Source organism: Amphibalanus amphitrite, unplaced genomic scaffold, assembly GCF_019059575.1.
Source record: "Amphibalanus amphitrite isolate SeventyFive unplaced genomic scaffold, NRLGWU_Aamphi_draft 000004F_arrow, whole genome shotgun sequence".
In the NCBI taxonomy this organism is placed as follows: Eukaryota; Metazoa; Arthropoda; class Thecostraca; order Balanomorpha; family Balanidae; genus Amphibalanus; species Amphibalanus amphitrite.
The window spans coordinates 1848863-1863376 of NW_024881501.1; the positions used below are offsets into that span (position 1 = coordinate 1848863).

General features: G+C 53.9%; 1 protein-coding gene across 1 annotated transcript; it reads right to left on the minus strand.

The window, feature by feature from the left end:
- Window positions 1–926: 926 nt before the first annotated feature.
- On the minus strand, window positions 927–14401 carry LOC122377382 (nudC domain-containing protein 1-like). The gene is made up of 12 exons (XM_043357341.1): window positions 13846–14401; window positions 13401–13552; window positions 12067–12261; window positions 11514–11703; window positions 10562–10777; window positions 7463–7661; window positions 6549–6684; window positions 4268–4390; window positions 3479–3600; window positions 2999–3087; window positions 2455–2567; window positions 927–1475 (listed from the first exon to the last, which is right to left on the minus strand). The coding sequence occupies exons 1-12, from the start codon at window positions 13970–13972 to the stop codon at window positions 1329–1331; spliced, it is 1809 nt and encodes a 602-aa protein (XP_043213276.1). The 5' UTR covers window positions 13973–14401; the 3' UTR covers window positions 927–1328.
- Window positions 14402–14514: the final 113 nt, after the last annotated feature.

The window sequence follows — 14514 nt, forward strand, 5'->3', positions numbered from 1 at the left end:
GAAGACTGCAAACACGAGACCAGCTCCGACTCCTGGCCGGACGGCGATCCCAGAGAATCTGGTTGAAAAAGTCAGACGGAAGGGTGGCATAGTGGAGAACCCGTGAAGGGTGCTGAACTGAAAGTTATATGTTCATCAGTCCTACTGTTCTGCTGTCTCATGAGGTAATACTCATGAGCCATATTGTAATACATGTCACTGAAACATCGTCGTTTGAAAAGCAACATTCATTGTGAAGGACCCTGAAGCTTAACAGCGAATTGACCTGTTTTGATGGTGTGCACATTGCACGTACATAAAGAATGCAGTTGATGATTCGTCATAGTTTTTGTAAGGATAAAAAAACCGAAAGAATTTGCAACAAAATGAATATGGAATTTATGGGCATACGAATAGCTGAGGTCATTTTAAAAGCTTATCAAAAGTAACGTTTATTGTGAAACACCCTGTACATGAGTTTAGGTTGTCACAAGCTGGTCCGAAATATGACACATGTACGGGCACGTGTCGTTTGTTCCACGTGAGTAGCCGCCTCGCACGCAAACCGAGCTCTGCTGCCGTGCACCCAAAGTCGTGGACAACTGACCAACACCAAAGACGATACAATGCCGCCGATCGGGGGATGGACTTCAGTGTGTTCCAGGATGTGAGAGCACATCATCTCACACATATCCAGAGCTGGCTGTTCAGCCAATTTACGCAAACCCTGCAATGCCAGAGGCCGGTAGAGAAACATTTAGCCGGATTCGCCTGGGCTCGCATGTTCCAAAAAACAGGGGCAAGAAGAAGAAAGGCAAGAAGAGAAAGGGATACATGCGTTTGCTCGTGTAGATGAATGCAGAGCACGAATAGTTACTTCATTGCCTGTTGACGAAGACTCTCCGGACCATTTGTAGCGAATAACGCACACCAAATAGAATCACTGGTAAACATAAATTCACATATATTCATTCGAAATGGGCAGTACAAAACGTCCAAAGCACCTCCGACGAGCGGAATTGCCAGAAATCACACGACGAACGGCCCGGGGCGTCTGCGTCCGCCGGCTCGCCGGACTGAACCTCCCGCTGCTGAGCCGGCTCGCCGGACTGAACCCCCGCTGACTGAGCCGGCTCATCGGACTGAGCAGCCGACTGAGCCGGCTCATCGGACTGAGCAGCCGACTGGCCGGACTATGCCGGCCGATGACTGAGCCGGCGTCGGACTGAACTTCATCCGGCCAGCAGGTCTCGCAGAGCCTCACTGGTTGCTGAGCTGACCTGAGCTCACAGGTCCCCCAGCTGACCTGACAGGTCGCCCAGCTGACCTCCCTGGTCGCCCAGCTGACCTCACTGATCCCCCACCTGACCCCCCTGGCCGCCCAGCACCAGCGCGTGCAGCTGACCGGCGGTGAGGACAAAGATGGCGCCGGGGGCGGCCGTCACCCCGAGAATCGGCGCCTGGTCCTCCAGACTGACCACCTGCTGGCGAGACACCTGGCGGCCGCCGAGCGAACCATCAGTACACAGAGGGCAGCACAACGGTACACAGAGGGAAACATCAGCATAAGAGAGGGAAACATAAGCACAGAGAGGGCAGGACGACGGTACACAGGGGGAAACACACAGCACACACTACACAGAGGGAAACACACAACAGTACACATCACACAGAGAGAAATACACAGTAGTACCACATCGGTACAGAGGGAAGTATCAGTATACACTATACAGACGGCAGTACATTCGTGCGCGGAGGGTAGCACATCAACATTCAGCAGATCCTTCACAGAGGGAGATGCACATCAGTACACAGAGGGAATCAACAGTACACACAAGAAAGCACAACAACATTAAGAGGGAAACACATCACTCATCAATATGTACAGAGGTCAGCTGCAGCTCAGCAGTCAGCAAATCGGTAAACCGAAGGAAACAAATCAGTTAATATATGGAGACGTCAGCATAGAGAAGGAACACATCAGAAAACAGAGAAAAAACGGCATTACACAAAGAGAAGCGTCAGTTCACAGAGGGAAACACGCAACAGTGCAGAGGGAAACAAACAACACTACACAGAGGTTATAACAGTACACAGAGGGATCAGGGAAACACACATCAGTAGACAACAGTACACGGAGCGAAACACACAGGAGTACGCAGAGGGAAATAACTGCAGCACACAGAGGGCAGCATAGCCACCCCAGCTGGATCGCAGTTCGAGCACCGTTCTGCAGCGTCCGGCCACGACTCCGCGTGACAACTGAACAATTTCAGAGTGCTGACATGGTTACAACTAGGTGAAACGTTCGGGCTCAGAGGGTTGTCAAGGCTCAGTGAGCACACCTCCACCAGCCGCTGACATTTGGCTTAAGGCCTCCCGTCGATCCCTTAGCCCACAGCGGGTGACTCCACACACCCTCTACCCCACCCGACCCGACCTGGCCGGTCGGCCGGCGCGCCCGGCCCTACTCACCTCTCTGACGCGCCTCCCGGACTTTCTGTTGCGCAGGTCTCCGTCGACAGCCGACGGCTGGTGGTAGATGTACACGTGCCGGGACGTCTCACACACCAGCGCGTACGAGAGGTCTGAGGGGGGCGGGACACCGGTCACACTGGGGCGGGACACGGGCCACACTGGGGCGGGCCACGGGCCACAGACCAGCGCGTACGAGGGGTGTGCGGGGAGCGACACCGGTTACTGGGGTGAGATACGAGACATTGGGGCGGAAGGACCGATGTCCTCCCTCCCCAGTGACCTGGAGGCGTGGATGGGCCTATTGTCATAACTAGCAATAAGTTAGCCATAAGTTATATGCCAGACAGCCGCAGTATGCAAACAAAGCCAGTCCGGGCTCCCGCTATACACTACAAGTGCAGACCACTGTCCACTCCCGCTATACAGTCCGCAGTTCTGGAAACACGCAGTGACAGACGCCGCAGTGGCGGACGGGGCGCGCTGAAGGACGGGTCGCTCTGCCCGGACCGGGGACGTCTGTCTGTCACCGACCGACACCCACCTGTGGCGCAGGTGATGAACTTGCGCTGCTGTTTAGACGCCTGCACGAAGCCGAACGCCTGCAGCGTACCCACGTGTTCACACTGGTACCTGCGGGAGGGGGGGGGGGGGAGCGAGTGAGGGGGAGCGGTACCAGGGGAGGGGGGAGTGAGGGAAGGCGCGCCTAATTACCACAGAATACATATACTACCCTGGAAAAAAATTGGCACCTTCCGTGAATAAATAATGATTTATGAAACCAATGATACAAAATATTGAGGGCCGCCGCAGTTCCACCGTTAAAACAAAACCACCATCCGACATCAAAACAGTCAGACATCTGAACTGAGCTGTCACCCTCACTGTCACCAGCGGGACTGACTGAAACCCTGGACTGTCACCCCGAGCAGACCTTTCACCCTTGACTGACCTGACACCCAGAATTGGCCTATCATCATGGATTAACCTGTAACCCTTGACTAACCTGACATACTGGACTGACCTGTTATCCTGACAGCTGGGCTGCCAGACGAGTCCGTCGACATCGTGTCTGATGCAGAAGGCCGGTGGTTCGGCGGCCGACAGGCGGACCGTCATCAGGTACTGGTGACCGCTCAGACTGACCTGGTGTAACATAACACACTGTCATCAGGTACTGGTGACTGACCTGGTGTAACACACTGTCATCAGGTAATGGTGACTGGCCTGGTGTAACACAACACACACCGTCATCAGGTACTGGTGACCGCTCAGACTGACCTGGTGTAGCACAACACACACTGTCATCAGGTACTGGCGACTGACCTGGTGTAACACAACACACATTGTCAGATACTGGTGACTGACCTGGTGTAACACAACACACACTGTCATCAGGTACTGGTGACTGACCTGGTGTAACACACTGTCATCAGGTACTGGTGACTGACCTGGTGTAACACAACACACACTGTCATCAGGTACTGGTGACTGACCTGGTGTAACACAACACACACTGTCACCAGGTACTGGTGACCGCTCAGACTGGCCTGGTGTAACACAACACACTGTCATCAGGTACTCGTGACTGACCTGGTGTAACACAACACACACCGTCATCAGGTACTGGTGACCGCTCAGACTGACCTGGTGTAACACAACACACACTGTCATCAGGTACTGGTGACTGACCTGGTGTAACACAACACACACTGTCATCAGGTACTGGTGACTGCTCAGTGCTCAGCCCGGCCCCCCAATCTCTGTACTCTGCCGCAGCCCAGCTCTGCCCGTCGGACGCTCGGACGCTCACCTCGTGGGTCACCGCCCCGGTCTCTCCGTCCATCCGGTAGAGGGCAGCACTGTGCTCGGGCAGGTCATCGCACTCCTCCACCTCCGTGCCGACCACCGGTCCGGGCCGGTCCGGGTCCGCCTCCTGGGAGACACACAGACCGGGAGGGTCGTCACACACAGTAGGTACCACCGGTCCGGGTCCGCCGCCTGGGAGACATACAGACGGGGAGGGTCGTCACACACAGTAGGTATCACCGGTCCGGGTCCGCCTCCTGGGAGACATACAGACGGGGAGGGTCGTCACACACAGTAGGTATCACCGGTCCGGGTCCGCCTCCTGGGAGACATACAGACGGGGAGGGTCGTCACACAGTACCACCGGTCCGGGTCCGCCTCCTGGGAGACACACAGACGGGGAGGGGTCACACACAGTACCACCGGTCCGGGCCGGTCCGGGTCCGCCTCCTGGGAGGCATACAGACGGGGAGGGTCGTCACACACAGTAGGTATCACCGGTCCGGGTCCGCCTCCTGGGAGACATACAGACGGGGAGGGTCGTCACACACAGTAGGTATCACCGGCAGTGTCCTGATTTTCGTGAATTTGGGTGGAAACCCACACCTAACAGATTCTCTTTGTGACGTCCCGGAAAGCCAAACGACGTCCCTGACAGATAAAAGTCGATAGGTATATAGAACACCAAAAGCAAACTAACAAAAAGAAATATCACCTCTGTAGCCTAAAAACACGGCTATGCAAAATGACAATAAATATATCCTAAGTCCTCAAAAACTCACTCTTACACTCAACTCCCCTTTCCTGGCCAACTGCCGCAACAGTAAACAACGCGGTTTTATTTTATTTTTGTTTTCTGTGCGTCATATATGGATAAGTTTTTTCCTTTACCATGTGAAGGTAATGCTGCCATATGAAGGAGAAAAGATGTCGGAATAGAGGGATCTGAGGACGTCGTTTTCCACTTTTCAGTTTTAGTAACTGTGCAGTGTATAGATAAAAATTAATCATGCGAATATATTACTTGGACATTTATCTATAAGCACGCAACATACCTTTTGTATCAAATTACTGTAACATATTTAATTATTTTTTCCCCTCAGAAGGTCACAGTAACGGGTTAGCGCTGCCCCTTGAACATGCCCTTCAAAAGTAGTTAATTTTGCATATGTTGATAGTGGTTGGGGGAAAAGTTTAATGTTTATCTGTTTGAATTAAAATAAAGCCACCGAATTTCAGCAGTATTAATTCAAGTATGTCGTCCTTGGGGCTTAAAAATGCACGCAATGTTGGGGACGTCGATTGACCTTGTTATTCCCATTTAATCGACGTCAGTACAAAACTGAAAAGTGCACAATGATTTCACATTTTTTTCCAGCCAAGAAAAATTCAGCGTCCACCTTGGAGTTTTCTTAATTGAATTTCATAACAGGAAGCTATGGAAATTAATTTTCCGAGTTGTTTTCCACCTCTTTGTTTGGACGTCTGTTTTTTTACATCAGTCCTCTTGCTCGATATGATATCCCTCTTATGACGTCAACATTTAGTGATAGCCGCTGGCTCTTGGGCTGATTTTTGTTGAAGCATATTTGTTGTTGACTGTTATGTACGATCATGGACAAGAACTAGACATCTTCAAAGTGTTGTTTTGGTGTTTGTGGTGAATGCTTGAATTTTGTATTTTACTAGGGGTAAACTGGCATTACTTTGTGTCTATATATGATCATTTGAGGTGCCTTGAGGTGGTATTAGTCAATATTGCCAGTGAAAATCGCTAATTTTAAGAGATTTAGGTAAGGGCTTCAGTGGCTTAGGCTCCGCACCGATATCGACGTCCTTTTGAAATAGCGACGTCCTCGCGGCTTCAATCACACTCTCCGAAAAATCAATTTCAGGACACTGATCACCGGTCCGGGTCCGCCTCCTGGGAGACACACAGACCGGGAGGGTCGTCACACACAGTAGGTACCACCGGTCCGGGTCCGCCTCCTGGGAGACATACAGACGGGGAGGGTCGTCACACCACACACAGTACCGGGCCGGTCCCGGTCCGCCTCCTGGGAGACATACAGACGGAGAGGGTCGTCACACTCAGCCCCGCCGACGGTGAGGGGTCGCACGGACTGTCGAGGAGCGGACTGATACGTATCCGCCCGGCGGTCGGCAGCAGACTGCTGTGGTCGCCAGCCTGCGGTCCGCACCCCGCGCAGTGGGGCGGTTCGATAGGATCCCTCTCAGGTGCGACTGCGGTGCCGTGGGATGGGCGTTTCAGTACGGCCCCTCACCGGCTTGCGTTCCGTTGTATCCATGGCGTCGTCGCCGGCCGTGTCGGCGTCGGTAGTCTGCTGGCCGCGCGTGTCGCCGACCAGCAGCTCGGCCCAGCGCTGGCCGCGCTCCACCTTGGCCAGCACCAGCTCCAGCCTGGGGAGGGACGGGGACGGCAGGGTCAGCGAGGGCAGGCCAGCACCAGCTCCAGCCTGGGGGGGGGGGGGGACGGGAGGATCAGCGGTCAGCGCCAACCAGAGCCGCCAGCGCCGCCAGCCAGTCGCTCTCGCCTTACCAGGGCGGGGGAAGCAGACAACACCCGCCACGGTTCGAGATCACTCTACCGATTACATGCCAATGGCACGGAACACATTCGGCAGACTATTAGCTCTCATAAGAACCCTACCCATAATCTGGCTAAAAAATCAAACAGCCAACTCTGCCCACGAGGTAAGAAACTATCGCTTTCCAATCATCCAACGGTCACTTCAATTGAGCACTATCCACCACCCAACCTCCCTCCTACCTGCCGTCGTCCACGGTCCAGGTGGTGCTCTCGTCTCTCCTACCTGCCGTCGTCCACGGTCCATGTATCCCTCCCCTCCTACCTGCCATCGTCCACGGTCCAGGTGCTCTCGTCTCTCCTACCTGCAGTCGTCCACAGCCCAGCTGGTGCTCTCGTCTCTCCTACCTGCCGTCGTCCACGGTCCATGTATCCCTCCCCTCCTACCTGCCATCGTCCACGGTCCAGGTGCTCTCGTCTCTCCTACCTGCAGTCGTCCACAGCCCAGCTGGTGCTCTCGTCTCTCCTACCTGCCGTCGTCCACGGCCCAGGTGTTCCCTCCTACCTGCCGTCGTCCACAGTCCAGCTGGTGCTCCCGTCTCTCCTACCTGCCGTCGTCCACAGCCCAGCTGGGGCTCCCGTCTCTCCTACCTGCCGTCGTCCACAGTCCAGGTGCTCTCGTCCCGTCGGATGGCGGCCGGTAGCGCGCCGCGCAGCACCGTCTGCTGGCCGGCCGACACGCTCAGCTCACTGGGCTCCAGCACCACGCGCACGCCGTCGGCGCAGCCCACCGGTGACGTCAGCTGAACGGTGACGTCATCGGCCGTCTGACTCCAGCGGTACAGCGGCTCTGTGGCGGACAGAACACGCCGTCAGAGCACACAGAACACGCCGTCAGAGCACACAGAGCACACAGAACACAGGGCGGCGGTCAGAGGCCGGCGGACAGAACACGCCGTCAGAGCACACAGAGCACACAGAGCACACAGAACACACAGAGCACACAGAGCACACAGAACACGCCGTCAGAGCACACAGAGCACAGGGCGGCGGTCAGAGGCCGGCGGAGCTGAACCGCGGCGGACAGAACACGCCGTCAGAGCACACAGAACACACCGTCAGAGCACACAGAACACGCCGTCAGAGCACACAGAACACGCCGTCAGAGCACACAGAGCACACAGAACACGCCGTCAGAGCACACAGAGCACACAGAGCACACAGAGCACAGGGCGGCGGTCAGAGGCCGGCGGACAGAACACGCCGTCAGAGCACACAGAACACACAGAACACACAGAGCACACGGCGGCGGTCAGAGGCCGGCGGACAGAACACGCCGTCAGAGCACACAGAGCACACAGAGCACACAGAGCACACAGAGCACAGGGCGGCGGTCAGAGGCCGGCGCAGTCCGAACCATCCGCCGCTGGGGACAGGGCGCCAGGGAGGTCGCAGCCGGGGAGGCCGGAGCCGGGGCACCAGGGATGCCCGCGGAGCAGGGAGACAGGGAGGCCGGAGCCGTCAGCCGGGGCTGCTGAAAAAACGAGTCACGTGGTCTCCCAAGGCGTGGTAACGCGCGGCAGAGAAATAAAGACGGTGTGGTAGAGAAGCTTGTAAAAGCTATTTATAATTTATATACACTGTGGTAAAAGCTAAACATCATCCGGTACCGTCGGACACCGGACTGGTTTGTTACATAACTAAACACGGCGATACTCAGTGACCAAGGAGCGTGCTACGACTAAAAGCCACAAGAAATTAACCCGCGAGTTGCTGGGGGGGGGGAGGGGGGGGCGTTAAACGCCCCCACTTTTTTCGCCGCGCCATAGCATAAAAACGGGCGCCAAATTTTGGGTACCTGTAGGGCATTGATTTAAGTTTATTGGGACAAAGTTTCAAAAAAATCGGTCCGAAAAATTTTGAGATATCGAGGTTTTAGTGACGTCATGATTTCTGAGTTTTCGACCAAAAACGGCATATGTTCAAAAAATGATATAAAATCACAGAACAGACATACAGACATGCAGTAAACGCCATGAGACTGCCAATACCATGAACAATCAAATGGCTATCTTCGATTATTGATTATCGTTCCGCATTTTCCAAAATCTTGAACTGAATCTTGGCAATTTCTCGTGACTACTTCACGACCATGATACATGCATTTCTTAAATTGAACTTTTTGAGCCAAACACGTACACATATGATAAAATGAATGTCACCATCGTGTTCTACGCCCCAAATTACCCATAAAACATATGTCACGGGCTGCGAATATCAGTTTTGATTTTCGGGGATATGTGCCTACCCGGTTGACCTGACCTTGACCCTGACCTATGCTTGACTGACCCCTACATGGAGCTGACACTCTTGTAGGCCCTATATGATGGATTGTGCACCGTTTTGACAGAGTTTATGACGAGAGGCGCCCATTGCGAGGTCCTGAAGTCCATGCTACTGAAAGCCCGATTTCAGGTGTTTGACCTGACCTTGACCCGACCTGTGACCTCACAATTCAACTTTAAAGTACTCATCTGAAGCGTCTCGTCACGTTCTTTCGTTTGCCGCCTCGTGCGTTTCGCTGCGCCTATTGGTTCTCGAGTTATCGGCTGGGGGCGTTTAATGCCCCCCCCCCCCCAGCAAACAGTGGGTGGCGAAATACCCCAGCAACTGCCGGGTTAACCCTCGCCCGTAAACGGTGTTTTGCCACCTTCGCCCATGCAGGGGGGGGGGGGGTTGGTGCGACCCCCCCCCTGGCGTTTGAAAACGGAGGGTCGTAGAGCTTAGCGGAAAAGACCAACGGATTGCTCTCGACGAGATCTCGCGATTGGTGGTATATTTTTTGGTCCTAGGTCAACATTTGACCTACTTATGACCGGTCAAAGGTCAAATTTTCGGGAAAATCTAACTTTTTCAGATTTCCGCGCCGATTGCGGCAAAACGGTAAGAGATATCGACTTGAAACCTTCACTATCGTGATCCTTGATCAATTCTCTATCGTTTGGTGTGTATTTCGATGTCATAACTCTAAAAATGATGCGTTGGGAGCATCGGAAGTCTGCAAGGTCATTTGTGCATTGGGTCACGTCAGGCGTGTGACGTCACTGACCTGACCCTGACCCAAAATGAACTACAAGAAACAACCGACGATGCCTGAAATGGATAGCAAATTCGAATTCAGGGCATCAAAATACCCCGAAAAGGCATACAAGTGCAAGAAGTCATTACAGGTCAACCGAGGTCACTGACCTGACCTTGACCTTTAGTAACCTTGAAAAGGTCAACGGACATTGTGCCAATGTCAAATCAGCCAGTTATGATTCTAAAACAATCCATCAGTGTGTCAGGTCAGTCGACATTTATACCAATGTGAAGCAATCTCCAATTTAGCGTAAATCTGGCCGGAGGTTGTTCCCTTTATGACGTCATAACTCCATGACCTGACATGACCTTGACAAAAAAATACTAAAAGTTGCGCAAAGGATGCCTCATAGGGTACTGAAAATTTGAGCAAGCTATCTGAAACGGTTCGGCGTGTAGCTAAGAAAAAACCTCAGGGGGGGGGTTGCACCAACCCCCCCCCCCCCCCTACATGGGCGAGGGTTAATATCAAGCCCAGCTGTGACTTTAAAACAGGGTCTCTCCGTGCGGCGGTTGCAGCACCAGCCACTACAATAATCACAAAGTCCAGCAACTGGTTACATACAGTGCGGGTCACGCAATGCGCTCCAGTAAACAGCCGAGGCTCACCCTGTGGTTCCGTCTGGTTCCCGGCGCCGGACCCCGCGCCGGTGTCGGCAGCGGCAGCGGTAGGGGCGGCCGGTCTCTGCGAGTCGCGCACCAGCGCCGCCGGCCGGTCGGCAGCCACGCAGAGCGCGCCGCCGGACTGCTCCAGACACGAGTAGTGCACCGTGCCGGCGGTGGCCGCCTGCCGCAGCCGCGTCACGCGCCACCCACAGTCGGCGTCTGTCCGACAGAGGGGAGGGGGGGGGTAAGGGTACAGTAGCCACCCACAGTCGGCGTCTGTCCGACAGAGGGGGGGGGGGGGTTAAGGTACAGCCGCCGCCCACAGTCGGCGTCTGTCCAACCACGGGGAGGGGTGTTGGGTTCCTTCCCACAGTCGTCACCCCTATTTTAGTCGTGCGAAGGTCAAACAATAAATGCACTTTATTTTAAATCTATCACTCAAAGCACTAACTGTCTGACAAGATAAAGAGAGTACCTACTCCTCTTTAATGTCTTGTTCACGGAGTTGTTAGTTGCGGACCGGGGCTGAGCCCGTCCGAACGGCCTGTCCTCTGGACGGGCTCAGCCACGGCGACTCTCTAGGGTGTCTGCCCAGACCAATGTCTCCCCCTAATTCCTATCATCCTTCCGGCTCTGCAATGGTCTTGTCAGACCGAAAGGGCCTAACCCCCAATAAACACAACAAAAAAAAAAAAAAACAAAAAAGTTGTTAGTTGTGTTGGGGGTCGGTATCGGACCACGGTCCGCCTCTGCCGTCGGTGCCCGGTCCAGCGCCCACCTGCCGTCGGTGCCCGGTCCCCGCCCACCTGTCTCCAGGGTATCGGACCACGGTCCGCCTCTGCCGTCGGTGCCCGGTGCCCACCCACCTGTCTCCAGGGTATCGGACCACGGCCCCTCTCTGCCGTCGGTGCCCAGTCCCCGCCCCCTCTGCCGTCGGTGCCCGGTCGCCGCCCACCTGTCTCCAGGGTCAGCCAGGTGAGCAGGTTGAGGAAGGTGGCCTCGGCGCCGCCGTCCGGCCGCCACTCGGGCACCGTCTCCTTCTCCACCACGTGCTCGGTGAGCGCGTGCAGCCGGCCGGCCGGGTCCAGTGCACAGTGGGCCAGCACGAACCCGGCGCCGGCCAGTGGCTCCAGGCGGGCCGCCACCTGACCGGAACGGGATCGCCGAGCACGGGTCAGAGACGGGACAGGCGGGACTGGCGGGATCGCCAAACACGGGCACCGGCTACAGGGCAAGGACAGCGGACAACTGGACACAGCATACCTAGTGGCTGCAGCTAACACAGTTTGCTTCCGAAACACAGACAGAATACCGGGCACTGCTCTAATTCACACATCATAAGAGCATCGGTAAAATGCCATAGAACGAGAGTAGCACATGAAAATCAGTAAATAAATTAACATCACGAAAGACGGCCACATCAACGCGTAAGTAGAGCTCGTGTTTGACAGCGGCAGCAGCGGGTGAGTTGAGCTGGCGTATGACGGTGCTATCGCCGGCGGCCGTACCTGCCAGGGCTGGTGCTGCCGGCGGTCCCCGGTCTGTGCCACGTACAGCGAGCCGCGCCCGTCAGCGACCAGCGCCAGCCGCTCGGAGGCCAGGCAGAGCGAGGGGTGGGTGGGCGCGCCGGCAGCGTCCGCGGCGCCGCCGGACGGCAGCTGCAGCACCGCCGTGTCGCGCAGACGGGACGGCGCACCCGGCGACTGGCGGCACGGCCAGCGTGAGCTCCGGTCAGCGCCCGGCAGAGCGGGAACGGCAGTCAGTCAGCAGAGGGAATGGGAGTCAGTCAGCAGAGGGAATAGGAGTCAGACAGCAGAGGGAATAGGAGTCAGACAGCAGAGGGAATAGGAGTCAGTCAGCAGAGGGAATAGGAGTCAGACAGAGGGAATAAGAGTCAGACAGCAGAGGGATTAGGAGTCAGACAGCAGAGGGAATAGGAGTCAGTCAGCAGAGGGAATAGGAGTTAGACAGCAGAGGGAATAGGAGTCAGTCAGCAGAGGGAATAGGAGTCAGACAGCAGAGGGATTAGGAGTCAGACAGCAGAAGGAATAGGAGTCAGACAGCAGAGGGAATAGGAGTCAGTCAGCAGAGGGAATAGGAGTCAGACAGCAGAGGGAATAGGAGTCAGTCAGCAGAGGGAATAGGAGTCAGACAGCAGAGGGAATAGGAGTCAGTCAGCAGAGGGAATAGGAGTCAGTCAGCAGAGGGAATAGGAGTCAGTCAGCAGAGGGAATAGGAGTCAGTCAGCAGAGGGAATATGAGTCAGACAGCAGAGGGAATAGGAGTCAGACAGCAGAGGGGATAGGAGTCAGACAGCAGAGGGGAAGAGCTGGAGTCAGCCACAGAGGGGACGGGAGTGAGTCAGCGGGGGGGGGGGGATAGGAGTGAATCAGCAGGGGGGGGGCAGGAGTCAGTCAGCAGGGGGGACAGGAGTCAGTTAGCAGGGGGGGGGGGCAGGAGCCAGCCAGCAGAGGGACATAAGTTAGTGAGGAGAGCACCAACACTCAGAGGATGCTGAACAGTAACTCAGCAGAGCAAGATCAGGGGATCAGCAAGTGAAATGAACACAGGAACTCAGTATTGGGAACAGACCACAAAGACTCAAAGGACACAATGAAAACAAAGAAGAACACAAAGAAGGAAAGCATTATGAAGGGACTCATGAGCCATCACAGAAATACTAAGCAGATGGAGAACCAGGAAGACAGTTTCATATGTCTTCAGGTATTCACAAGTGAATGACACAAACCCAGGAACTTAATAGGAAAGCAGACAGGCATTTAGCATGGTATGCACACTGCACAGACAACAGAAGTTCAAAAAAGTGTGCTTGAGTAGGTACCTCATCAAGTGCTGCAACATGGACAGCTCCTGAGGCGGCAAAGTAGAAATTGAGCCCGGTGCACCATGGATCCTCCAGCAGGTGATTGTGCAATGCATATAGCCTCACTTGCTGATATGAATAGTTGTCTGACTCTGGGGCCTGGAGAACACCTGGAAAATAAAATACAATGATGAAATAGTCACATTTTTCAGCAAAAAAAAAAAAAAATGATGGCAGCTTCCACAAAAGAGTTAGGATTGGTTATATACAATAGACAATATTGACAGAAATACGCGGCATTAAGTAAGCTAACTGTGATTAATTTATTGTGTGCAGATAGGTACCTAGGCATTATAGGTACCAAAGGCAGGCCATAAAATACCAGTACACCTACCTACTATATCATAAATACCAAGGTGAAATCCAAATGAAAATTATATATGACCTGGCTGGAAATCCTTACCCTGATCAATATTCTTGCTGTAAGTTGGTATTTTGCCAAGATTCAGTTTGTAACCCTCAAAATTTGGGTCTAACAGTTCAAACTTTGGCTTCAACACAACACTAACACGCTCTGCTTCCATCTCCATGTCAATGCTATTTCTTGGCTATTTCCACAGCTAATGTATGCTCAAGTCCTATGCGATCGCTCTAGATGCAACTACCTATACCAATAAAAGTCAAATAATATTAATAATACATTTGCATTACTATTTTGCGAATTGCCATGTTGATGTGACGCTTGGTAGTGCGTTCGATATACAGCTCATACAGCTTTTTGTATCAAAAGTCATGTGGACTTCAACTTTGAACTGAAAATCAATTCAAAACGATATTTTATTTAAAAAGGCCTATAAGATAGTGGATATAATACGACGAGCTGAGCCATTTGCATCGGCATATAGACACCATCATGGACACCATAGAGTATTTCAAAATCTTTTGTAGACTTTTGTTAAAATATCTGAAAATTCACGCGAATTCTAAAAAATATCGTCCTTGAATGGATCGAACGCGAACGCTCTCCGAACGCTCCCAAGCTATCCCCGCGTTCGATGTCTCTCGGACGACGAAGATTCTACGCCGTCCGGCCAATCACGTTCCATAACCGCAGCCGAGTCCCCGCTGACCT

What these genes read in the sequence shown, in the direction of transcription:
- LOC122377382 (XM_043357341.1), bottom strand. Translation starts at nt 13,972, where the DNA reads ATGGAGATGGAAGCAGAGCGTGTTAGTGTTGTGTTGAAGCCAAAGTTT. An exon ending in TGGACTGTGGACGACGGCAG is followed by an intron (nt 6,685 to 7,462) that starts GTAGGAGAGACG and finishes GTCCCTCCCCAG; the next exon opens with GCTGGAGCTGGTGCTGGCCA. An exon ending in ATACAACGGAACGCAAGCCG is followed by an intron (nt 4,391 to 6,548) that starts GTGAGGGGCCGT and finishes TGTGTCTCCCAG; the next exon opens with GAGGCGGACCCGGACCGGCC.